General features: G+C 44.5%; 1 protein-coding gene across 2 annotated transcripts in view; it reads left to right on the top strand.

Moving 5' to 3' along the window:
* ADAM10 (ADAM metallopeptidase domain 10) overlaps window positions 1-27,560 on the top strand; it is a 271,656-nt gene that overhangs the window by 137,274 nt on the left and 106,822 nt on the right. For both annotated transcript variants that reach the window (XM_075345727.1, XM_075345728.1), the window contains exons 3-4: window positions 14,910-15,028; window positions 18,609-18,767. In XM_075345727.1, the coding sequence (XP_075201842.1) occupies window positions 14,910-15,028; window positions 18,609-18,767 (278 nt within the window). The remainder of the gene's footprint in view (window positions 1-14,909; window positions 15,029-18,608; window positions 18,768-27,560) is intronic.

A 27,560-nucleotide genomic window follows, 5' to 3' on the forward strand; every position in this document is an offset into this window, starting at 1 on the left:
GGTTTTTTATTTATCTCTCGAAAGTAACTTGAGAAAAAAAAGAAAACAAAAGAAGTAGATGATAAAATGTATTCACCAATGGCAATTCTAGAGGGAGGCCGCATGACAAGGCTCTAGGGAATGACTACACGAACATAAAATGAAGTTGTTTTCCTGCAGGCAACCCTGTGATTTTACCAATTCCACCAGGAAAGACTTGGGTAAATGAGATTTCTGAAGAAACACTGTAAAATTATATTCAAATTAAAAGTGTTTTTCACTTAAGTGCAGCTATTTGATGTTAATGGCAGTAACGCTCTGCATATGTTTGAAGATGTATGTATTCTTATTCTCGATGCTTAAGAATTGCCCACTTAAAAGTTCAATTATCCGTAGTTAATAAGAAGCCAAGGGATTATCCCATGTATGTAGTATTATCAGTCATGGTAGTCATTTCAATATTGTATAGTATTTCTTTAAAAATATTCACCGCTATTCGAATGTTTGTGCAATGGTAATTCTTGTGAACATTATGATCCTACGGAGACAACTTTTTACTGAAGACCAGATACACAAAATGTTTGTGGCATTCCCTGGATAGATAAGAGGACAATGAGGACCTCTTGCATTCTCAAAAAATAGAATTAAATGACTTAACTCCTTGATTCCACCACTCTTTTCAGTTTTGCACTGCAATGCCTCCTGGATGATGGCTTAAGGTGGTGTCACACACAGCGACGGCGACACCATTTTCTGTGATGTGGCAGCGACGTCCCGTCGCTGTGTGTGACATCCAGCAATGAGCTGGCCCCTGCTGTGAGGTCGCCGCTTGTTGCTGAATGTCCTGCTTTATTTTTTGCTCTTCGCTCTCCCGCTGTGAAGCACACATCGCTGTGTGTGACAGCGACAGAGCGACGAACTGCAGGGAGCAGGAGCCGGCGTCTGGCAGCCTGCGGTAAGCTGTAACCAAGGTAAACATCGGGTAACCAAGAAGCCCTTTCCTTGGTTACCTGATATTTACATTAGTTACTAGCACCATCGCTCTCCCGCTGCCAGTGCCGGCTCCCTGCTCTCCTAGCCAGAGTACACATCGGGTTAATTACCCGATGTGTACTCCAGCTACATGAGCAGGGAGCCGGCACTGGCAGTGTGAGAGCACACCGCTTAGCGCTGGCTCCCTGCACACGTAGCCGGAGCACACTTCGGGTAATTAACCCGATGTGTACACTGGCTAGGAGAGCAGGGAGCCAGCGCTAAGCGTGTGCGCTGGTAACCAAGGTAAATATCGGGTAATGGTTATCCGATATTTACCTTAGTTACCAAGTGCAGCATGGCTTCCACAGCAACGCGTGTCGTTATGATCGCTGCTGCGTCTGCTGTGTTTGACAGCTAAGCAGCGATCATAACAGCGACTTACTAGGTCGCTGTTGCGTCACAGAAAATGGTGACGTAACAGCGGCGGCGTCGCTATGTGTGAACCCAGCTTTACTCAGTAATACTAATCTTCTATCTTCCAGGCTATGGGGCGTTCACTGTATGGTAGATAAAACTGCCTCCAGCCATCATTATACACAATTTCTTTTCCTTTTGGCATCAAGCTCGCACCTGGATTTCTTGTGCCTGTATGCTTTGTGTTTGCAGTCTTCCCTCTGTACTGTTCTGCCCTTCTGGAGGTCCTAATACGGCAGTGAAAACTCCTCCGGCACCAGCGCACATTAAAATTAAAAACAGTGCCCACAGAAGGGCAGGGGAGAGTGACTTGCTCAAAAAAAATTGTGTTAAATAACTTGGAAAATTCCCTGACCTTCCCCGATTCTACCACTCTTTTCTGTTTTGTTCTACAATGCTCCATTGCAGAGATATTCACGTTACTCTTTGATCTCAGTATGTGAAATCTTTGGTTGCAGTTCAACTGGGCATTTCTTCAGCATCATATCTGGGAACGAACCCTTTTATCGCTCCCTCCCAGGCAATCACAGGTCAGTAGCTGATCTATCGATCTCAGACGCTGCTGGATTGTGACTGGCAGTGTTTTGCGAGATGGGTGAAAGCAGAGAAAAGTAAAGCCAGGCAGAGTTGAACTACCGTACAATCAGGGACTTCACATATTGTGCTCTAAAAGCAACAATTGTCAATATCTCTGTCATAGAGCGAGTTTTCAGGGATGCTTAAATATAAGACATCCCCTGGTTTAATAATGAAGTGTCATGCAGCAATTAAAAAGTTAGACACTGCAGGACACTTCATTATAGACAGCGGACACCCCCTAAAGAAAGGAGAGAATACCCCCGCCCCCGCCCTCCCCGCCCCCTGATCATACTCACCAGGCACCGACCGGCAGCAGGTGAGCGCATCAAGGTCCTGCTGCGGAACACACACACACACCAGATCACACACACCACATCCAGCGATATCGCTTGCTTCTCTGCGGCGATACTTTGTAGTGCAGTGACCTTCCAGGACCTGCTGGAGGATCACATGGCTGAAAGCACACAGTATCTCCGGATGTTGTGTGCGTGTGCGCGCGATTGTATCGTAATGTGCAATATCGTGAGTGTGTGCGAGTGTATGCGATCGGATGTGTGCGTGTATGCTTTCTGATGTGTGTGAGTGTGTGATCAGATGTGTGAGTGTTGGCAGGAGGCAGAGGAGGACAGCGGGCAGCACAGCTTCTGGGAGCGCCCACCGGAGAGCACAGGGAGGAATGATGTGAAAGCTGTGTGTGTGTCTGTACGAGTGAGTGTGTTGTGATCTATGCGACTGTCAGCCAGACGCAGGGGAGGCGTGCAGCCCCCCGCTGCTGGGAGATCTGGGAGCCACACAGATGACTGGGGCTGGTAAGTATGACAATCCTGGGAAGGGGGGGGGGGTCTGCTTTTTGTGGGGGTAAACTTACCCTCAACCATGTCTCCTCGAGAATAAGACACCCCCTAAAAATAAGCCCCAGTGCTTTTTTCAGGGCAAAAAAAAAATATAAAACAGTGTCTTATTTTCGGGGAAACTGGGTAGCTCAAAACAGAAAAAAGCTGCAGAATCCAGGGAGCTTGGGGATTTTTACAAGGTATTTAACAATTATTTTTTTTTTTTGAGCAAGTGAAAGGTCCTCTTTAACGTTTTTAGGATCAGTGGACATATTAAACTGCCACCTATGTGACTGAAGAAGCTTATTGTACTTTTTTCTCAATACCATGGCCACGATTCATCTAGACCAACATTGTTCATGCTGGTCATGATGAGGGGACATGATTGAGTCATTTCCTTTTTATAAATGCGGTCATCTGAAAAGTAACGTGCATCTTACTAGAATCTTACTGAAGTAAGATTTCTGACATAAGGTGCGCCACATTAAATCTTAAACTAGATAAGCTGTGGTGTCACGCCCCGTTCCGCAAATGTAACTTTTTAAAGTTATTTACGTTACAATTCTGGCATAATTGTTTTGTGGTGTTGCCAAGTAATTCAGCTCTGTACCAATTGCAGAATTGTCTCACAGATGAATCTATTGCACGCTGCAATTTTATTTTCCTCCCACATACAGATCCGTCCTGTGGCATAAAAAAAAAAAAATTGCTCATCCGCACTGCCCCATTAAATAACATTAGTTTTATTGTGGACCGGTGTTTTTACGGACCACGCTCAGACTGACAATCTCGTCGTTTAAACTTGGCCTAAATTAAATCATCAGTAAATAACTTGTATCATATTTTTGTGTTGCATGTAATTTTAAGATTTTTTTTTTTTTTTTTTAATTACAACCCAATCTTTCACTTTTCACACTTGCCACTGGGGCAACATTAGACTTCTACTTCCTATCCTTGCTGATAACATAGGATCCACCATTTACAATTGGTGATTTCACAGCGCACCCTCCATGCAGTGTGACTTTTACACGTCCTCATTAGATACTTCAATAGAAAATATAGGGTGAGAGTCAGTCTATTGATGTTAGAGGGGTTGTCCACACTAGGACAACCCCTTCTCATTTACCACCAGGTAGAATAAAAAAAGCCTATACTACCTTCCCTCACCAGCGCGGTTCCAGCAGTGCCAAATCTCATGGGACATCATGCGAACCCCACGTCCAATCAGCACTGGCTTCTGTCTCCCCGCCTTCAGACAAACCAGTTAACAGTAAAGCTGGGTTCACACATAGCAACAGCGACAACGACGTCGCTGTTACGTCACCATTTTCTGTGACGCAACAGCGTATGTCGCTGTTATGATCGCTGCTTAGCTGTCAAACACAGCGACGCAGCAGCGATCATAACGTCGCTACATGTGCAGAGAGCAGGGAGCCGCGCACACTGCTTAGCGCTGGCTCCCTGCTCTCCTAGCTACAGTACACATCGGGTTAATTAACCCAATGTGTACTGCAGCTACATGTGCAGAGAGCAGGGAGCCGCGCACACTGCTTAGCGCTGGCTTCCTGCTCTCCTAGCTACAGTACACATCGGGTTAATTAACCCAATGTGTACTGCAGCTACATGTGCAGAGAGCAGGGAGCCGCGCACACTGCTTAGCGCTGGCTTCCTGCTCTCCTAGCTACAGTACACATTGGGTTAATTAACCCGATGTGTACTGCAGCTACATGTGCAGAGAGCAGGGAGCCGGCACTGGCAGCGAGAAAGCGGCGGAGGCTGGTAACGAAGGTAAATATCGGGTAACCACCTTGTGTGAAGCACCCCTTAGCGAGCGCTGCGTCTGCTCCTCACGTCCTGCTGATTGTGTATCTGAGGGAAGAGAGGCAAAAGCTGGAGCTAATTGGAGGCAGGGCTCACGTGATGTCACGTGAGCTCAGACACGGCTGGAGCCATGCGGCCGTAGAGGTGCGTATAGGCTTTTTTTTTTTTGTTTACCTGGGGGAAACATGGACTCAGAAGAGGTTGTCCTAGTAGTGGAAACCCCTTTAATGTATTTGTGGATTTCCTTAAATTGAAGGTAAGAGTTTAGAAATGCCCCAATGACCAGTGTGAAAATTGCAAGATTTCTAATGTTTTTTTATACTGACTGTAATATGAAATAAAAAGCTTTGACCATAAAAAATATAACCCTAAAACCACTATTTAAGCTGCAGATAATGTCTGACACATTCCCTTTTAAGTCTAGTGCTTTTCTCAGCGTGTATCCACGACATGGTGCCAAATATGCTGGGCATGAATCTAACCATGGATTTCATGCATCCTGCAATATACTAGTGTGATTATTTATTTATTTATATAAATATATATATTTTAAAATGTGTGTGTATATTTTTTTTACTACTTTTCACCTTCATCATCGGTTCCAGTCATATGTCCGGTGTCAGAGTAGATGGCCATAATTCATTATACAAAGGCCCAATTTCCACAATGGTTAGAGCCCTATTCATATTGCATTTGGTGAATAATGAAGTTGCATTGATTGTGCTGCCGTGCTGATGACCATATAATATTGCCCACTATTAGTCTTCACCACGTCTCTGACCACCTGGAATATGACGGCCTCTACAAAGCCTACATTTGATGTCTGTGAAAGGCGTTTTCCAGTTGATAACTCGCTCCTGAGAACAGACCTGCTCCGCTCTTCCTTTCACGTTTTTCTTTTTTCAATTTAAATCCGTTTCCATAGAAGAGAAATTACTTACCACACATTTTCAATTATAATTTTTTTTATGGAATGTCCAAAGGTAATTCTGAAAGCGTTTTTATTGACCTTTTGAAGTCCAATCGATAAACCGTACCCAGTCTCCTAAATAATGTTTGGCCTGAACCTATTTGTACATGTTTTCATTACGGCTTTGGGCCCTGTGACAGTCTCTGCCGGCCTGTATATAAATATGATGGATGCCGTGTTGCTGGGAGGAGATGGCAGTAGCGAGTGTTGCTCTTTCTGCTGGGCTGTAGATTGTGAAATATACTCCTGCTGTGCAGAGGGCTTCTGCGGGGCGTAACGCCGTACCTTGGAGCTTTGTATCTGTAATCTGGAACGGCAGGACACGTGAGGGATAGCGCAGAAAACAAGACTCTGGCTCCTCAATTCCTTCAGCTCCTTGTTCCTTACAGTTGAAAGGCGCGATGTAATTCTAGCTTCCATGTCTATATTTGAGTGTTTACGGAAGACTTAGTAATTGTCTGAATGCAAGCCCGTTTATTACAGAGATCACTTAGTCTTATCGGCCTGAAGTCCAAATTTAACTGTTACTTCTCCAAAAACGAATTCTTGCAGCTAACATTGTGCGGATGACATGACCATAGTCATTGGACTCCTCTGGATTTAATTATTCCTTTTGGCGTGTCGAGAAGAAACATAAAAGCCAAAGCGGTTATTTCAATCTTATAGTGCGTCTCTTCTCCATCTCCCCAGTGGCTATACAGTGAATTAGCATGGTAATGGAACATCTGTAAGGGCTAGAGGCTATGCTTTGTTGCTTGCCCAAGGTATTTGTGCTGTGTTGGCAATTGGTATTGTTAAAAGTCAATTCACTTTTGGTTTATTAAATAAAAGGCGATGCCAGATATGACATGTCTGACTCTCCAGTTTAGGAGCGAAGTGTAATCTTTATTATCATGATTGTGAGTAATGCTGGTAAATCTGATAAGTTAGGATAGTTATTTAATATTGAAACTTGTACTCCATGAGGCGTATCAAGTGTTAGGATTCAGATAAGTGCACAGGGCTGCAATATGTTGTGGGTAGTGTTGAGCGGACCCGGACTGGAAAAATCTGGATCCGCGCGGTTTCAGCGATAGATCCGGGTCCGACCCGGACGCGGGATTCCAGGTGCACGATCCGGATTCGGCTTTTTTTTTTTGTTTCTCTTTCTCGCTCTCTCGTTCTCGTCCCGGATTCCGCTCCTCATTGACATATATTGGTTCGGATTCCGGATCGGATCTCTGACTTCCTTGTCAACCCGCCACTGATCCGCTGGACCCGGATTATTAGCGATCTGCTCAACTCTAGTTGTGGGTCCTTTCATACTAGAAGGCGGTCATACACATTAGATAGAAGTAGGTTAATAGTTGAACAAACGATTGACTAGTGAACCATTTTTTCACCAATGCAACCATACTCAGTCATTCAACTTGTCCACACATATTCAGATGTGGAGCGAAGGATGAGCAACCTCTCGGTGAATGTTGTTTCAAGATGAGATCAATCGTAGATGAAAGATTCAAATGTAGCCCCCCACCCCAAAATGATGACTCAAATGTCATACGTTCTTTACGGTTGCAAATGCACATAAGATTAATTCATTCTGCTGTGCCATAATTGTCAGAGATAAAAGTAACCGGTCAGTCAATTCATGCTTCCCAAGTCATGGTCAGAGCCTGGCTGCACGATTGCCCCAATATAAATAATAATCTTTCTATAGCGCCAACATGTTCCGCAGCGCTTTACAATTCAGGAGGATCATATACAAATAAGTAACCGTTATAGAAAATACAATCTTTAGAGGGGAAAAAAAAGACAACCCTGCTCATGAGAGCTTACCATCTACAATGAGATGGGGGGTGGGGGGGGAAGAAAGGTACAATTGCTTATTTACAATGACAATCCAGCCATCTCAAGGAAATTGTGCAATTTATTGAAGTCCATCTTTTTTTTTTTTTTTTGTATATTTAAATTACCTTGCAAAGGAAATAACACCCATTTTTCAGTCAATCTAGTCATATGAGGGCTTGTTTTTTGCGGAACGAGTTGTACTTTTAAATTAAACCATAAGTTTTACCATATAGTGTACTTGAACATGGCAAAAAAAATTCCAAATTCGGAAAAATTGCAAAAAAAGTGCAATAGCACTATTGTTTTTGAGATACTTTATTCACGGTGTTCACTATATGGTAAAACTGATGTCGTTGTGTTGCCTCAGGTCGGCGAGAGTTCTTAGACCCCAAACATGAATAGGTTTACTTTTTTGTAAGGGGTTAAAAAAGAAATCAGAAGTTTGTCCGAAGAAAGTGGTGTACGTTTTATGCCATATTCTGCGACCTGTGTCGTTCTCATTTTTTGGGATCCATGGCTCAGTGACTGCTTATTTTTTGCGTCTCAGGCTGATGTTTTTAATGGTACCATTTTTGCGCAGTTGCTAAGTTTTGATCCCCTGTTGTTGCATTTAGCGCAAAATGTTTACCGCCGATGCGATTATTATGGCGCTGTCACATCTTGACAGCGCCATTTAAGCGGTTAAAAGGTACGGGTGGATAACGATTCCGCTCGTGCCTGGCAGGCACACGTAGCTGTAAAAATCAGCTGATATATGTGCGCCGATCGCTGCAAGCTGCTTGCAGCAGACCGTGGGAAGTAACGCTATGACCGCTAGGATGCAAGATTACTGCCCTCGGGCGTTAAGGGATTTAAAAGAATTTTCCGCTGCTTATTTTCCCCCCACTTGCCATGTGTCAAAGTTCTAAACAATACCTTTTGTAATATGCTTGTATTAGATGTAATAGATACTTGTATTAGATGTAATAGCTTCTATGAGCGCATGTCAGCAGGGATCATCACATAGTATTAGATTGATTCTTCTTCCTTCTTGGTTATGTCTGATACTTTTTTTTTTCCCAGCACAAAAATCAGACCAAATTAAAGGATATTGTCACTTGGCTCCTGATGGTGGGTGTAGATGTTTTGGCGTGAATGACAGCTGCCTGAGCTTGTGACTTGAAGTCCTAATTAGTCTGCCTCACACAAGCTGATCTGACAGTTTCATTCATCAGTAGAGATGAGCGGACCCGTGGAAGTTCGGTTTGGCAAGGTCAGCTGAACTTTAAATTTAAGATCTGTTTTGGACTCGAACTCAGCCTGAACCTCAGGTGCACACTACATCTAATCATGCTTTTGTTGGCCACAGTGTGGGCCGTTCAAACACTGCAAGGGCCTAGCACTTGGTTGAGGACCAAGCGTACCCTACCACAGCGATGCTAGCATAAGTTGTGTTCAAACGTAAAGCACCCGAACTCCGAATGTGAACTGTTTTTTTGTTTAAAGTTTGTTTGGTCCAAACTGAACTTCGGGTTTGCTCATCTCTATTCAGCAGTAACAGCAGGAGCTGACACTGTTGCTTGTTAAGTGCTGTGATCTGTATTTCAAAAGCAAAGGGTTTAAATAATTCAATCACTGACATGGACAGCTGAAAAACGATAAAATTTGCATAACAAACACATGGCTGGGCCATACTGGCCGTTTGGCAATTGCCAGATGGACTGGTACCTACCCTGGGCCACTCTGACACTTTGTAGCTCCCAATATCTTCAGCACTGCAGGGTGGAGAATGGAGGGGGCGTGTGAAGTGCTGTCTCACAGGCTACTGCAATGCATGGTGGCACTTGTAGTAATACAGCACAGTAAGCCTGGAGAAGAGAAGTAATGGATATAAACATCAGAGCTGCAGCTGTGAGACACTAAGTGATGCTATCTGCATGATAAAAAAGTTTATATTACTTTAATAAAAGTATGGATGCATTTAATGGCACATAGCAGCACGATTGAATAAAAATGAAATGAGTTAGGGTAGTGGGTAATGTCTTTAACATTGGGATTATTAGGGCACTTCAAGGCATTAGTACCAGTTATACAAAAGATGCAAAAAATGACTACACAAACTGAGTAAAATATCAGATCTATAAGAAAAAATAAAAGGGCAGACAGAAGAAAATGGACACTTAAAGGAATGAGGGGGGGGGGTGGTGAGATGGAAAAAAAAGGAATGGTGTTCATGCTTAGGGGTCTTATAGAATCAGGTTTCCCCAATAAGAGTCCAGTATTCAGCAGAAGATCTACGTTCCAACCGATAGAACCACGTTGTGTAAAAACAGTCATAGGGATTATTCACAATGGAGGTAGGTTCCTCCCATTGCGTCATTCATTTTTGAGAACCAGAGGGAGCTTGTCAGAATGTAATCTTTTTTTCCACAGCAGAGGGATACATGCTTGAGCAGTTGGGATTAATCACCTCAGTTTTGAATGCTTATATATTTTTAGGGGAATGCGTTGATGGACAAGGACAAGAGCAGGGTTTAGGTCAAAAGTGAAATCTATTAGTTTCCTCATCACTTGTTGTACTTCTTTCCAAAAAGTAATGAAAAGTCTGCAGGCCTAAAAAATATGTATCTGATTGCCTTGCTCAATCCAGCACATGGGATTGGCTTGGCAGAATATTGTGTAAGCGAGTTGGGACTCTCTACCACCGAGATTGCAATTTAAAACTGGCTTTACAGAGACGAAAGCAAATCGACACTTTATGCGTTAAAGTGAAAATGCGCCTCCACTGATCTGTCAATAGTGAGAGACCCAAATCACACTTCCATTGGGTTTGGAAATAAGTGGCCGGTTGTTCTGGAAGATCAAGCAATAAGGAGTATGTGAAGCATAGTGTGTGTCTTACAGGTCCTTTGTCTGAACATGCTACTTTGAAAAAAAATGAAACTGCTGACCCACACTCCAGACCCCTAGAAAGGAGGGAGATGATATACCAAGGAGGTATTCGCTTGAAGGCCAGGTTTGTCTAGCGCTAAAGTCAGAGACTAAACCAGTCCAGCACCACCCCCATCCGGCTCCTCAAACTATTTCCTCTGAAACACTGGGGTGTTTCAGAGAAAACCGTCCCTGGCCGCAGTGGTGCAGCCAGGCCCTCATTCATGCTGACCGCGGTTTGGGCGACATTAATCGAGTGACAGGTTCCTTTTAGGCCCCCGTACGTGTTTAACAGACTTCTCAAAGGTGCGTTTTCCCCTCCGTGAGCCGTGTTTTTGGCACTACGTGTATTCTCCGTGTGTTATCCGTGATTACACACGGAGAACGGGAACTTTCTGCTCACCTGTCCCTGGCGTCGCTCTCCTTGGTGCTGAACTTCGGTCTCCGGTCCTGCCGACTCCCCCGCTGCTGCAGCTTCTGGCCGCAGTGAAGTGAATATTAACTGAGCATAATGAGCGGGGGTCGGAAGTAAGTGACAGCAGCGGCAGAGACAGCAGTGCTGGAGAAGGTAAGTAATGTGTTTTTTTTTTTTTTTTTTTTTTTTTTTTGTTCATACCCCCCCCCCCCCTCTGACTTGTGAGTTTTCTCCGGCGCGTGTCACACGGGACCGCATCCACACTACATCCGTGTGGTCCGTATGCGGGCCGTGTGACACCCGTGATGCCGGAGAAAACGTGGACATATCTACGTGTGGAACACACAGACACGCGTATGCTCTACACGTATACACGTTCCATGGCAAAACACGCACGTGTGCGCAGACTCATTGATTTTAATGGGTCTACGTTTGCCCGTGTCTCCGGTACGTGCAGGAACATACCTAACACGTATCGGAGAAACGTGCGTGTGAAGGGGGCCTTATAGACAGACGAAGCAGACACCAACTGCATCTAATACTTGGACCTTAGATGAGGGTTCATGTTTCAAAAGGCAAACCTTGTTCTTGTGCAGTAAATAACAATTCAGCGACTTGAACAAATCAATTTTGCAATTTTTTTCCCTGTGCATTTCAGTAAACATTAGATAAACCGCCTTAACATACCAGGTTAATAAAAATAGCTGCAGGCTGCCAGTGTTCCTGGCTTCATCAGCTTGTGGCCAGCCCTGACATGCAAATCACCGTGTGATAAACTATCCATCTTAATAACTGTCCTCGTTTTTAGGAAGCTGATAAATTCTCTGCCACCTTTCAGCCTATAGCTAATGTAAGACTGCAAAACTCCGTCCAGCTGATTTCAACTCACAGTACAGAGCGTTTATCAGTTAGGCGATGGGGTGACCGCAGGGATTACCACTTCCTTTTGCTGAACAGCACTTTTAAGGCTGCTTTCACACCTCCGGTTTCTGCAATGCGGCACAATCCGGCACTTTGCAGGAAAATCGCATCCGTTTTTTTTTTTTTGCTGCTGGTTGCGTTTTTCCAGCATAGACTTTAATTAGTGCCGCATTGTGCCGCATGGGCTTGCGTTCCATCCGGTTTTTGCCGCATGCGGCAGATTTAGCCGATGCGGCGGCCGGATGGAACGTTGCCTGGCACGTTTTTTCGTACGGCAAAAAAAAACGCATCGCGCCGCATCCGGCGCATTTTTCAATGCATGCCTATGGCGGCTGGATGCGGCAAAAACCGCATCCGGCCGTCGCATGCGGTTTTTGCCACTGCGCATGCTCAGTAGCATGCCGCAAGCGGCAAACACCGGATGGGCCGCAAAGGAAAAACGTATGCAAAGGATGCAGTGTTTTCACCGCATCCGTTGCATAGCTTGCACAGCCGGATTGAACCGCACAGCTCAAGCTGGATGTGTGAAAGCAGCCTAAGTCAGACACTTGATTCTAAGGGTGGTCCTAAAAGCCGTACACATACACACGCACGCACACGCACACACACACGCGCACACACACACACCCACACACACACACACTCTTTGTGTGGTTGGCGATTAGTCTTTAGTCTTTTTTTTTTTTTTCTCCTTGAGTCTACTATTACTACAGCTGTAACGTTTTTGCCGAAATTGGAGGGGTCGAGATTAAAATAATCTCCTTCCATTGTTTCTCCACAACATAAACCATGCATAAAGGGTGGGTCCGCTATAGAAAACAAATTGAGCAGGTGTTAACTTAAAATAGTAAAAATGAATGCATCTGTGGGGTGCTGGCAGATGCGTAGGCCGCTGTTTTTTTTTTATTTTGAATGCATATGTAGAGAAAAAAAAAATAAAATTTCAAGCATGTATATCAGACAACTCCATTAAATCATGTGGTTTTCATACCTACTGTATTCCTGTAGAGATAAAAATATAGCGCATATGAGAAGCACCCGTGGAGTGATTTCTGTATATATATATATTATAGAATTGCTCACCTGGTTAGGTTGTGCGCCCTCGCACAACCCCGGTGTTAGATGTATAATACCTCTGGGGGATGAGGGACTGTCTCAGCTGGCGTTATCCGTTGTTTTGCTGGGTGGATCCAGGTTTGTTGCCGCTGCTGGCTTCAGATTCACCGACTTTTTGAATCCTGGAGCTCTGTGCGGACCTGTGTCCTCCCGCTGTTAGTTCAAATGATCTGATGGATTCTATTACTCACAGCAGCTCTACCCGGATTCCCTTATGGGAGTAGGCATGTAGAAAAAAGATTCCGGTCTTTGTGAGCGCTAGTAATAGATCTTTGGTCTTTGATCTTTTAAGAAATTTGGCTTTATTATTAATAACATAAAGCTTTATGTTAATCTATGTAATTTATGTAAATATGGAATCTTTTTTCTACATACCTACTGTATTGGCATTTGGTTGATAGATTATTGGCATGTTTACGGTGGAGTTGAATTTTTGGCAATTTTAGCTCATATTTTATAGTAAGTTTTTCTGTAAATTTTTGCTCATGAATATCCTGTGTGCTTGCACAAGGTACCCAGAAGAGCACTTAAAGGGATTTTCCCACATCATTTTTTTGCCGTCAGTCACAATCCGTCGAATTTTTTTTTTTTTTTTAAAAAAAAAAAACTGATCCAGCGACTGATGCCGCTGGATCCGTTTTTTCTCATTGACATGTATTAGCGACGGATGGCCTCACGTTTCATCCGTCGTTTCACGGATCCGTCATAAATTCTCTGTTCGGCGGACGGAGACAACGGCCAAAGTAACGTATTTTGTGTACACCGAAAAAACGGACAGTGACGGATCCGTCGTTTGGTAGAATGGAAGCCTATGGACACAGGATCCGTCGTCATCCGTCAAATGACTGAATCTAGCGATGGATTCCGTTTTTTTTAAACTGAGCATGCTCCAATCATTTAGTTCCCAGCTAGTTGGATCCGTTAAAAATATGAAAGACACATTGCTTTTCAACTATGCTTCCACAGAATAAAAAAAAAATCCCTGCTGCTGCCAATCAAAAAGCTGTACATTTCACAAACTTTTCTTGTCTGTTTCAAACCCTACACATCCTAGCTGACCACTAAAGGTCTGTATAGACTCAGCCTGATAGTGCCAGTGTAGCACTGGCCTTAGGTTATATAGGAGAATCCAGGTGATTGGTGCGCTTTAAAATGAACTTTGTTCTTGGGAAAGCCCCTATTTAAAATAAAATAATTAGCATTTCAGAACTAGAACATTGTGCTAAACTGTTCTGTTGTTGTGGTTGAATAGTCTCCTTGGTGCATGAGATATTCAGATGGTAGGAAGTCTTTAAAGGTCATCTTTCATCAAGCTTTTACTATCCCATCTGAGAGCAGCATGACATATGTCCAGAAACCCCGATTCCAGCGATGTCACTTACTTTACTTGCTGCCTCAATTATGATTAAAACTCTTTTTTTTTTCTCTGCTCAAGATATAGCAGTTCTTTGAATTCTGAACCCCTGTATAAGTCACTCATACCACTGATTGGCAGCTTTGTGTTTATTCTGTGTAACCTCGCCCTCTACACTGATTTGCAGTTTTGTGTACACTGTATAATCCCACTGATTATGCAGTGTACACAGCTGCCAATTCCACCCACACCACTGATTGGCAGCTTTCTGTGTACACTGCATAATCCCACCCACACCACTGATTGGCAGCTTTCTGTTAAAGTAGTGCACTGAAAGCTTCTAGTCAGTGGTGGAGATGGGGTGGGCTACATGGCAGCAGGTCAAGTAGTCCTCTAATTTATAAACTGTCAATTTTAAGTGACAAAAAAACAAAACAGCAAGTTACCCAGTAAGTGACACATTTTTTTGAATCTGGGTCCTTATTATACTATATATAAGATACACCTTTCTTTTTCAGTATACACTGCTGTGGTACACTTGAATTGGCCCCGAGCCTGCCTTGAAGTAATACTAGTAGTTTCCTTAAACCGTTCTAGTGGTACATTAGTGCCCCACGTTGTGAAGAAAATAAAAGGCCATGTGCCCTGTTGTGCTTGTATGTCCTGCCCATATAGGATGTGTACACAATACTGCAGTTATTTATACTCACTGCTTTTTCTTCTCTTTTGCAGGCAGTTCAATCTTCGGATGAAGAGGGATATGTCTCTATTTTCTCCTGATTTCAAGATAGAAATGGGAGGAGAAACTTTACATTATGATACCTCTCACATATATACTGGGCAGCTCTTTGGTAAGTAATGTTGATAACCAAGTATATTATGTATCACTTTGCCTTCTCACATAGCTGTGTATAACTGAGGAGGTCCTCCCACTGGACGTATATACTGTATACAAGCTCCAGGGATTGCAATTGAAACATTCTGCTCAGTTTCTTTCTTTGTACCATACTGTCCACAGATCGGACTAATAACCTCCATCCTGGACCCCTTGCTGGTATATATGTAGCCCATCCTGGCGTATTATGTCCCCTGATTTTTGGCCCATTCTGGTATATATGCCTCCCCCAACATGGACCCATCCTTATATATATGCCTCCCGTTGTGCCATTTTATTTATTTTTTTGTTTTTTTAACACAAAAAATAATAGATTCTCCTCACCGTCCCTCTGCTCCCCAGGTGCGCGGCGTGTTCTTTTGATACCAGCAACTAAATCCAGCGTGTAAGCGACACAGTACATGACATCCCTGCTATGTTCCCCCAGTCACAGGCACAAACCTTAGTTGCTGGACAAGCAGATTTTAATCCAAAATGAATATTCTGTTCCCCATGCCCATAATCCCACCCACCCCTCAGTGATAGTAAATGACAGAAGATTTTTACTATCACAGACCTTGGTGCCGAGAGCTGGGTGGGATTATAGGCATGGGGAGCAATGCATATTCATTGTCTTTAATGGCGAACACATGTGAACACCCCACTCCTGCCGTTTCCTACAGTGGTGACCCTACTCCTGCCTCCTGTGTCCCGCTCCACCGCTGCCGCCTCCCCCACAGCAAAACAGGTATATTTCAGACTATAAGACGCACTTCCACTTTCCTTCCAAATTTTTTAGGGAAAAACAAGTGCGGCTTATAGTCTGAAAAATACGGTACCTGCAATGTTTGAGCTGTGCAATATTTCATCCGCATCTGTTACATCCATGGATGTTTATAATTTCATGGTTTTAAGGTTGACAGAAGGTAAATGTCTATCGGTTCAACCTGTACTTTAACATTTTGGTTCAGCTAAAGGCAAAAAGCCCATAGGGCAGGTCCCAATTGCCCCATATATGGGGAAACATTTCTGACTTTACATATGGAAATCAGACCAGCTCCTTGGATCAGCATCCCATCACAGAATCTCATTCCCGCCTCACAATGTCCCATGCATGCTGCTCCCTCCTCACAATGTCCCATGCATGCTGTCCCCTCCTCACAGTGTCTCATGCATGCTGCCCCCTCCTCACAATGTCCCATGCATGCTGCTCCCTCCTCACAATGTCCCATGCATGCTGCCCCCTCCTCACAATGTCCCATGCATGCTGTCCCCTCCTCACAATGTCCCATGCATGCTGCCCCCTCCTCACAATGTCCCATGCACGCTGCCCCCTCCTCACAATGTCCCATGCATGCTGCCCCCCTCCTCACAATATCCCATGCATGCTGCTCCCTCCTCAGTGTCCCATGTATGCTGCCCCTCTCCATGAGCTCCTAATGCTGCCTTCCTCTTTTCCATAATGACACCTCCATGCTGCCCCACTCATCATGCTAAGACCACTACACTAGCGCTTATGCTGAGACAACCCCCATACACACACTACCTCACTCTTGATATTGACCTCCCATATTGTTCCTCTCCATACTGAGCCCACACATGCTGCCCCTTCTCCATAATGAGCTCCCAATGCTGCCATCCTCTCATTCTGAGTCTTTACACTCCCCCCACCCCACCCCCATCGATTTTGTCATTGCACTATCCCTCATCCCTTGTCCTTTGTCTCTAGCATTAGCCTCATCTCTCTTTTTCTCTCTCTCTCTCTCTCTCTCTCTTTCTCTCTCTCCAAGCCTCCCCCAGTATCAGCCTTTCTCTCTCTCTCCCCAAGCCTCCCCCAGTATTAGCCTCCCCCAGTATCAGCCTTTCTCTCTCCGCAAGCCTCCCCCAGTATCAGCGCCTCTCCCCAAGCCTCCCCCAGTATCAGCCTCTCTCTCTCTCTCTCTCTCTCTCCCCAAACCTCCCCAGTATCTCTCGCTCTCTCTCGCTCTCTCTCGCTCTCTCTCGCTCTCTCTCGCTCTCTCTCGCTCTCTCTCGCTCTCTCTCGCTCTCTCTCGCTCTCTCTCGCTCTCTCTCGCTCTCTCTCTCGCTCTCTCTCTCGCTCTCTCTCTCGCTCTCTCTCTCGCTCTCTCTCTCGCTCTCTCTCTCGCTCTCTCTCTCGCTCTCTCTCTCGCTCTCTCTCTCGCTCTCTCTCTCGCTCTCTCTCTCGCTCTCTCTCTCGCTCTCTCTCGCGCTCTCTCTCGCGCTCTCTCTCGCGCTCTCTCTCGCGCTCTCTCTCGCGCTCTCTCTCGCGCTCTCTCTCGCGCTCTCTCTCGCGCTCTCTCTCGCGCTCTCTCTCGCGCTCTCTCTCGCGCTCTCTCTCGCGCTCTCTCTCGCGCTCTCTCTCGCGCTCTCTCTCGCGCTCTCTCTCGCGCTCTCTCTCGCGCTCTCTCTCGCGCTCTCTCTCGCGCTCTCTCTCGCTCTCTCTCTCGCTCTCTCTCTCGCTCTCTCTCTCGCTCTCTCTCTCGCTCTCTCTCTCGCTCTCTCTCTCGCTCTCTCTCTCGCTCTCTCTCTCGCTCTCTCTCTCGCTCTCTCTCTCGCTCTCTCTCTCGCTCTCTCTCTCGCTCTCTCTCTCGCTCTCTCTCCCCCCCCCTCTCGCCCCCCCTCTCGCCCCCCCTCTCTCCCCCCCTCTCTCCCCCCCTCTCTCCCCCCCCCTGTCTCCCCCCCCCTGTCTCCCCCCCCTGTCTCCCCCCCCCTGTCTCCCCCCCCTGTCTCCCCCCCCTGTCTCCCCCCCCTGTCTCCCCCCCCTGTCTCCCCCCCCTGTCTCCCCCCCCCTGTCTCCCCCCCCCTGTCTCCCCCCCTCTCTCCCCCCCCTCTCTCCCCCCCTTTATCCCCCCCTTTATCCCCCCCCTCTCTTTCCCCTTCTCTCTCCCCCTCTCAGTATTGTGGAGCACGGTGTATTATGGGGTGCAGTATTGTGGAGCACGGTGTTTTATGGGGCGCAGTACTGTGGAGCACGGTGTATTATGGGGCGCAGTATTGTGGAGCACGGTGTATTATGGGGCGCAGTACTGTGGAGCACGGTGTATTATGGGGCACTTATGACACTTTAGACATATTAGGATCACTTTGCAGTCCCCAACAAAATGGCTCTGCACTGTGATCTTAAACTTCATCCTCCCTTAGCAACACTCAGATTGGGAGGGGGAGGTGACATCACAGACAAAAGAGCAGATTCCACCCACTTTTACTGCAGCTGTAATCCAGGCTAGTTGTACATTAGGTTTTCAGCAGCTGCTCCCCCTAGTGTTTAAAAGTGGAACATAAACTTTTTAAATTATTTTTTTCAAAACAAATGATATTTAAACACAACAATAAAACATTAATAATTTTATATTTTTTCAGTAAAAAAAATAAAACTCATGGCACCTTTGCTTTAATGATTTCCAGGCTCCTATAGAAATCACACATCTATTTATTGCCATCATTCATTCTCCTCTTTGACTTTGGTTAATATGATGTTCTTCCCGGTCTTTCCCTCCTTTCTGTATTGCTTACTTTGCACTCTATTGTGTTAATAGGTGAACACGGGACGTTGTCTCATGGATCTCTGCTGAACGGTAGATTTGAAGGATTTATTAAGACCCCGCAAGGCACCTTTTATGTGGAGCCAGCAGAAAGATATTTCAAAGGCAAAGCTGTTCCGTTCCATTCCGTTATGTATCATGAAGATGATATCAGTAAGTATTGTCAGCGATCATTGTAGAACATGTCCTTTATCGCATCTTGTGAATGTATATAGATATTTATATGTAAGGTTAACCCATGGAATAATGAGTCTTAGAAATCTACAATATTGAGTCTTATCATGCACAGTCCTGTACAGCGGTGCCTGGAGTCTGGGCTCATGTATAATACCACTCCACTTTTATTCTACCATAGGGTTTTCCTCCAAACCTCCATAGGATATGTTTGGGTATTGCTTTCCTTTCATGGATTAAATGTGTGCTACAAAACCTCTATATAACATTCTAGTTACAGTATGGAACCACAGCAGGCCATTGTCATACTGCTGTGTGCACAAGTCTTAACTATACAAATCTGGAGTATTGTATGCACCTTGCAGGTTCTACCTTTTATTACTCACATCTTTTAGGCGCTGCTCACATTAGCGGTATTTTGCCGCAGGGCCAGATCCAGTACAAACGCGTTTCAGCTCAATTCACCTCCAACGGAGTCACAGCGGGATGCGGCGGTCACATGCGATTGCGTGTCAGTCAGTTTGTTTACATCATGCATGTAAAGTGTCATTGAATTTTGTGGGACGTGTACGTGTTTCTAATGTACGAGCGGTATGTGGACATAATGTCACATGTCAATAACATAGATATATATAGAGAGATAGAGATAGAGATATCGATAGAATCATAAAGAGAGAGAGATATAGACAGATATATAATATGTGTGTGTGTATTTATATGTAATATATATATGTATGTATGTGTATATGTGTGTGTGTGTGTGTGTGTGTATCATTTATCATTTCTAATGTGAGTGTTATGTACTGTTATGTATCATTTCTAATGTGAGTGATGTGTGTGCAAGATGTATGTATGTGTTTTGTGTACTACATGTATATAATGTGAGTAAATTGCCACGTGTGTAATGTGCAAGTGGTGGGTATCTATGTCAGGTGTGTGATATGTATCTAATGTGTATACGATGTGAGTATACATATATGTAATGTGTGAATGACATGTTGCATGCATTTAATGTATGTGTAGTGTATGTGACATGTAGATCATAAGTGAGTGGTTTATGAGTGACATCAAATTCAGTGATGTGTACCAAGTGTGTGTGACGTGTTATTTAAATTGTGAGTAACTTGTAACAATGTGTGGAGTGTGAATGATAACCAGGTGAAGAGTTGCGTTGATTATATTCTACATGCTGCATACATTAGTTACTCTGTGGCATATGTTGGAGATTGTCCGGTGGCGTTTCCATCATGTTCAGTGCACGGAGCTCCTGATGACGCTTCGATCCGTCTCCTGTACAGATGCTCTGGCTGTCATTCTGGGGAGTTCTTGTTTTGTCTGCAGACTAATATTTTGCTTGTGTAGATCTGGTATGTAACCACTGTATGGTTGTCTGGCAGTAGTTGGTATATTGATACTTGTTACGTGGCACGGAAATGACTGGTATTTTGTTTTTTTTTTATTCAATGTCTACTTAGTTGTTTCCATGTCTTTTATTTTACTTCTTGTGTTCTGGGTGGGAAATTGAGTGGCAAAGAAAGATTTGGTAACGCATGCTCTTGATGCTGGGAATGTTTCTAGCATTCTGGGTGGGTGTAATGTTTTTTTGCTTTTCCACCCCAGGCCGGCACTGGTGCACACCAAAGAAAGCGATCACTCTGATGTACAGATATAGATGATTTCTAATAGTTTTACTATTCATTCAGTTGTTTGAAAATGTAACTGCAAGTTTTCCTTTCTTTTTTCCCCCCCGATTTATTGTATTTTACAAATTCCGTTAGATAATGTAAGCCTGAGGCAGCCTCATGGTTTTTGAAGTGTAGTTAGTCATCAAATTTAAACCCTATCTGCAAACATGAAAGGTAACGTGTTTTCTCACTAAAAGTCCTATCTGCCTCAGCAAGAACTGGTTCTCGTGTTTCTGATGAAGACGAGGAAGCCGTGCTTCACCAGTCAGTACATGTTGTTTCTGCCCATCAACTCTAGATTACTTTCTTTTCACTGACTAGTTGTCCTTTTCTTTTTTTTTTTTCTTTAAAGATTAGGATTGTCTCTTGAATACGATTTTGTTTTAATAAACAGTGGAAATAAAGCTCTTTTTACCTGAAATGCCCTTCTGTGATAAATGAGCAGGGTATATATACATTGATGACTTCCGGTGACCGCTTTCTGAGCACCGTCAGATTGAACTGCTCTATTACGCAAATTCCATTTTAGTTTTGCATTTTTATGTTGGTGACATTTCTGGTTTTCTGTAAGCGATGATCCTTATTTCTGAACCTCGCTGCTACATGTCTCTCTAGAGACGACAATAAGGATTTCTTCTACATTGTAACTATCAGAAGTGATTAGATATGCATTTACAGGAAAAAGAAAAGTGCACCAAAGATGCTCTTAAATATAACCGCTGACTGCATCCACATGTCCACGTGACTGTTGATAACAAACATAATCACTTGTACTTGCCTGCTAAATCCCACATTTTCGTTTGGATTTTGATGGGCCAATCATGTGCACGTGCCCACTGCAGCCATTAATTGCACAACAATTTGCTTATACTGGCATGAATGGTGAAGAAAAATTGGCAGGGTAGTAGAAGACTGCAGTGGATGTTCAAATCCCTTATAAGGCTATGTGCGCACTGGAAAATGGAATTTTCTCAAGAAAATTCCGCAGGTATTCAGATTACCGCACCCGCGGTAAAAAACCGCATGCAGTTTGCTGTGGTTTTACCGCGGTATTGTTCGTGGTATTGCCGCGGTTTTGCCGCGTGCGGGTTGGGATGTGCTTTATTGCATTCAATGCAATAAACATTGAAAAAAAAAAAAAAGTCATTTCACTCTGAGATAAAGAGACTGAAGAATAGATAGAGGGATAGATAGATGACAGATCGCTGCATTTCCCACGGTCGGCAGTGAGTTCACATTACCGGCCGTGGGAAATGACCGGTAATTACCTCTGCTGTCTGCTGCATTCATTCAGCGCTGTGTCTGTGACAGTCGCGGCTGGATGTAAGCAGCGCAGGACCTGTGGATTATGCCGGAGCTTTGTTTCGGGAGGGGTTAACAAAAGGGTTAACGAGGCTTGTTTGTTTTATTTAAAATAAAGTATTTTTCTGTGTGTGTCACTGCCATGATCAAGCCTGGAGTTAATGGCGGCAATCCGCCACCATTAACCCCTTGTATTACCCTGACCGTCACTGCTACACGGCGGCAGGAAGAGCCGGAGACACGCCGGTGCTGCCGCATAATTAATGCGACAGTACCGGAGCAGCTGCGGCTGATATTCTCCGCTGCGGGAGGGGGAGTGAGGCGGGGGACATTAACCATGCCCCTCGCCCTCCCCAGCCTGAGAATACAGGGCTGCCGCTGTGTGCTTACCTCGGCTGGACGGTAAATATACAGCGGAGCCCACGTTCTTTGTTTTCTATATTTCCGTTTGATTTCTATGTGTGTTCTATGTGTCTGTGTCTATGTCTGTGATGTCTATCTGTGTCTGTGATGTGTGTGTGTGTTTACTCTCTGCTTTGCTTCCTCTTCCTGTAATGACATCACTTCCCTGCAAAACCGCAGACAAGCGATGTACATTACCGGAGGTAAACCGCGAAATACCGCAGTGAACCGCACAGAATTTGCTGCCTGCGTTATTCCCTGCGGGATTTCACGATTAACATTGGAGTCAATGTAGTGAAATCCCGCAGCAACGTGCGGAAAAGAATTGACATGCAATTGTTTTTGCTGCGGGAATCCCGCAGCAAAACATGCAGCTGTCAAATTCCGCCCAGTGCGCACAGGATTTTTTTTGCCCATAGGTTTTGCTGGTGATTCACTGCAGAGATGTTATGAGCATTTTCTGCAGCGAAACATGCAGCAAAACCGCAAAAAATCCGCGGCAAAATCCTGTAAGTGCGCACAGGGCCTAATACTACAAGAGAATCCGCTTACTAGGACCGGAAACCGGTAGGTGTGAAACGGCCGTGCTAACGCTTTGCCTCAGTGGTTTTCTGTCCTAGAGAGAACTGTGGATCCGGAGGTTACCTGAGGGCAGGCACTGTTGGTTTTCCTGCTGATATCTTACACAATGGCTGCTGTCCCTAATGAGGGTAGAGAGTTGTTTCTTAATAGACTCTAATTTGTGCTCCAAACCTTACCTCCCAATGGCAGTCCTGGCTTTCTCCAAGGGAAACCTGCAGGACTGTGCTCTTTGGCATGCGGATAGTGTCACAGGAAGTAGTGTGCCGTGACCGGAAGTGGGGCATCTGACTGTGAGGGTATAGGCTGCAGAAACTGGTAGAAAGTCCCTGGAAGTGTGGCTTATGTGCAGAGCGGGGCGATTCTCACGAGATTATCGCCATTAGGAAGCGTTCACTCTTCTGCTAATCGGAAGAGATGGGACGGAGATACATTCCAGGCCAAAATTCTGATTGCCTACACACTATAAACAAGGCGGCCCAAGAGCTTTAGGTGTGTCCTAGTCATTTCCCCCTGTCACGGTGTTCTGGTGACTGATAGTGTGCATGATTAGCTATAGGGCAAGAAAATCTCTTTCCCACTTGCTAATTCTGGTTTTGTTTTCTGTTAAATTGCAGGATAGACCTAGGAGATCTAACGCAAAAAAAAAAAACTAAGCTCATCAGCTCATTATGTTGTATGGTGTCCGGGCAACTGTGACCCCCCCCACCCCTCCCCCGTGCGCTGTCTCTGTGATGAATGCAGAATCCCGTGCCCCTGGCTTCTGTATAGTCTGGGGCAGAGAGCAGGGATGTCACCTGACACCAGCGAACAACAGCACTGAGCTCTGCATCGCTCGGCTGTAAGGACGCTGCAATCACAGCATGGAGGAGAAGAGACACCATGGGTGGGGGGGGTCAGAGAGGAGAGTGCACGGGTGACAGCGGGGGGGGGGTGGCAGAGAAGAGAGTTAAATGGTGACATAGAGTGGGGGGGGAGAGACTAGACTTCATGGGTGAGACAGGGGAGTGCTGGGGGGGCAGGGGGAGAGAAGAGAGTCTATGAGGGGAAATTTTATATAATATATAACTCTAGGTGTGTGTGTGTCTGTGTGTCTATATCCTATAGACTCTGTGAGGACATAGGGGTATATTCTGAGCTATAAGCCATATCCCTATAGCCGCCATCTTGTTAAGCTTCAATCAGTGTGCTAATGAACCTGAGGAAGGTGTCTGTTTAGCAGTGGTGTGACAAAGGGAAAAGTTCTATGATATGGAAATTAGCTGAGCTGTTAAGCTGGGTTTACACACTGCAACATCTCAAACGACATCGCTGTAACGTCACCGGTTTTGTGACGCAATAGCGATGTTGTTTGCGATGTTGCAGTGTGTGAAACCTATCAGCGACCCGGCCCCTGCTGTGAAGTTGTAATCGTTACAAATCGTTCAGGACCATTCCTAGGTCCTTTGTTTCCCGCTGTGCAGCATGCATCGCTAGAAAGTTTGTGTGTGAAAGACTTTGCAGCGACTTTGTTAGCAACTTCCCTTTCAAAAGGCTGCTTATCAACGTCCCCAACAACCAGCTAGGTCGCTCTGCAGGTCCGGATCGCTGTTGAGTTGTTGGCCAGGTTTGCCTGTTTGACAGCTCACCAGCGACTTAGCAGAGACTTAGGGAGGTCGCTGTTACGTCACAAAACCGGTGACGTTACAGCGATGTCCTTTGCGATGTTGCAGTGTGTAAACCCAGCTTTAGCCCTTGGAAACCAACAAAAGAGAAGGAAGACCCCCCTCGGTGACACTGTGAAAGCAGCCTAACTAATTACAGACATCCTGACCTCCCCAGACAGACAGGCTCCAGTAATAAATGTGTAATATCTCGTGAGCCGTGCTTCCTATAAATATGTCAAGCAGAAATATGGCATCGGGGCAGGCTAACGACTCCAGCACATATTTTATATAGATGTGGGACCTCCGTAGGTAGCCCAAACTTGATATTGGGCAGTGGGGCACTAGCAGACTAGCCATGTGTCCTATCATTGTGAAGGTAATTTCGTAACTGTAAAAATGAGAGCATTGGTATCCGCCTACGTCGTTCCCAGGCAAAGTTATGGCCAATAATCCCTTGGGGATATTATTTTAGACTCAAGGCAGGGGGTGGGGAAGTACTACCCTGTGATGTCACCAAAAGGAGATGGTGCCCGAATTGAAGCCAGTTGATAACCTCAGTGCAGCCATTTTTAAGCTGTTCTTTGCCGGGGGTCACGTGTAGGATACACCTGTGAGAAAGTTCCTGGAACCCTGGTCGAACAGCGCCCCCTGTGGCCAGACGCACAAGGTAACTGCTTGAACTGTATGCCTGTTTGTAATCCATAACTTACTTGTAGATGTACTCTGACCTATATATGTATATATATTCTGTAGATTCTGTATTGTATATATTGTAGTTTCCAGTGTGGCTTAGGCCGATTAAAATATACTGTATAATTAATCTTGGGCTGTTCTGTTATCTCGATCCTGAACTCCACGTCTGTGTGCTCGGCGCAATAGTTACCGTAATCGGTTGTTGGCAGGAAGTTTATGCCAAGGATTATTGTAGGGTGACCAGTGAGATTAAAGGAGGTTTAGATATATTTCGTCCGCTGAGGTCGGGGGAATATATACCTTACTCTCACCAGGACCCCTTCAATCACAGGCATAGTAGAATAGTGGCCTCTTGGCTTATTGTCGGGCAATTCCATAATTGGCCTGACTATAAGAGGGGCGCTAGAGAGCGCGTCATGTGCTCTGTCTGTCTGTCGGCATGGTGGTGGAAAGGGGGGCTGTAGCTTCCGCTTCCTACCCCCGTGTTCGTGACAAACTCACATTAGGGGCTATATATAAATTTCATTACATAGTATTCATTCATCTATCAGGTGCTGGGGCAGACTACTGACAGGGAATGTGTGTGTAGAGGGTGGGGCTGGACAGTGAGGCCGGGCGGTGCCAGCTCTGACTGTGAAGTGTTCGGCAGTCAAACATGTCATGTTTGGTTGAACTGAATGTAAACAAAGAGCTGTAGAGAATAAAGTGAAAAATCAAGAGGAACAAAAGTTAGAAAACAAAAAAAAATAATGTAGGGGTGTTTTATATGACAACACAGCACAGATTAGCTTAAAAACATTTTTGGAGTTTGTCGGACAACTCCTTTAAGATCTGTCCAGGATGTTACCGTATGTTCTGGAAAACAACAACAAAAGGGTTTATTCCCATGAGTTGTAAACATAAATACCCCTTTGCGTCTCATTCATTTTGTTGTGATAAGGCACTGAAAATTGAAGTTTTTTTATTTCTAAAACTTTTAGATAATCTTTTCTCCCTTTTTAGAGCGATTATACTGGACATGAGACTCATCAAATGCTTCCTTCCTCAAGATAAAATTCAGAAAGTTTCACTAATGATAAAAATAGAATTTCTTTATGTATTTGTCAGACTTTTATTCTTGGGGACATTTAAGGGAACAATCACTAGGATTTTCATATATAACCTAAAGCCAGTGCTATATGACACTATCAGGCTTATTCTATACATACCTGTAGTGGTCAGCTCTGATATATAGGTTTTGAAATCCAAGAAAGTAAAGTTTATAAAATCATCAGCTTCTTGAGTGACAGCAGCTGAGGATCAGATAATATCTGGTGGGGTATGCATAGTTATCCCCTCCCCCTGTTAGACTTGGCATGTATTATAGAATCGATTCACTTTTTCGCTTGCAGGACATGAGGTCATACCCATGTGACCAGAAGGGGCGGGGCCTCAGCCAACAGAAAAATGTTGCTTCCTGGTATCAGCTTTGTTGGCTGAGGCCCCCCCTTCTGGTCACATGGGTATGACTTCACACAGGTTCTGCAAGTGAAAAAGTGAATTGATTGTATAATACTTATGCTAATTCTAACTCAAAAATGCAGTAAATCCTTACACTAACTAGCTAGTCTAACCATGCTACCCACAATGCTTGCTTGTCAGGTAGCGGTTTTCAAAGGGGTTGTCTAGTGATTGGTAAGCACTAAAATGCTCTTGCAGGATCATTGTCCCTTCTTAAAGTATAGAATTAGCCACTGGTAAGGCACCACATCAATTATTATGATAGTCAGCCGGGGTACAAGAAATAAAATAAAACTTAACTTTTAATATATTCCTTAAAAGAAGCCGGAGATCCCAACCTCAAGTAAAATGTTATCCTAAAATAGCCAGAAAAACACACAGTTCCCCTCAGCATGTAGGGGGGGTGGTTCAAACGGCCAGAAGGTCACCTATATGATAACAGTCTGATAGACTGACCACTGTAAATCTGCAAAGACAGGGCAGCTATCAACAGGAAATGGACCACCTCAGTACCACTGTTTTATATATATATATATATATATATATATATATATATATATATATATATATATATATATATATATATATATATATATATGCAAGTATTTAAGGTAAAAATGTACATTTATAGCTTTTTCTGGAGTGTTTAACTTGAGGACAATCACGTTTGATGCTCCAGCAATAGTCAGCCATCATATGTACATCCCATCTACCCTGGTAACGGTCTTCCGTAACCTTCAAATCTTGGTGAAATCGTTCACCTTGCTCATCGCTAACAGCACCAAGATTTTCCGGAAAGATGGCAATGCAGAAAATGTAGTTTAATGCTCATGTTGCAACCAAGCGCTTCGTAGCTCTCCAATAGTTTCTGAACAATTTCTTTGTAATTACTTGCACGTGTATTTCCAAGAAAGTTGAGAAGGTGGAACGGTCTCACCCAGAACGATCCATCCACCCTTTCTCTA

Source organism: Anomaloglossus baeobatrachus, chromosome 4 (genome assembly GCF_048569485.1).
Source record: "Anomaloglossus baeobatrachus isolate aAnoBae1 chromosome 4, aAnoBae1.hap1, whole genome shotgun sequence".
NCBI classification, from domain to species: domain Eukaryota; kingdom Metazoa; phylum Chordata; class Amphibia; order Anura; family Aromobatidae; genus Anomaloglossus; species Anomaloglossus baeobatrachus.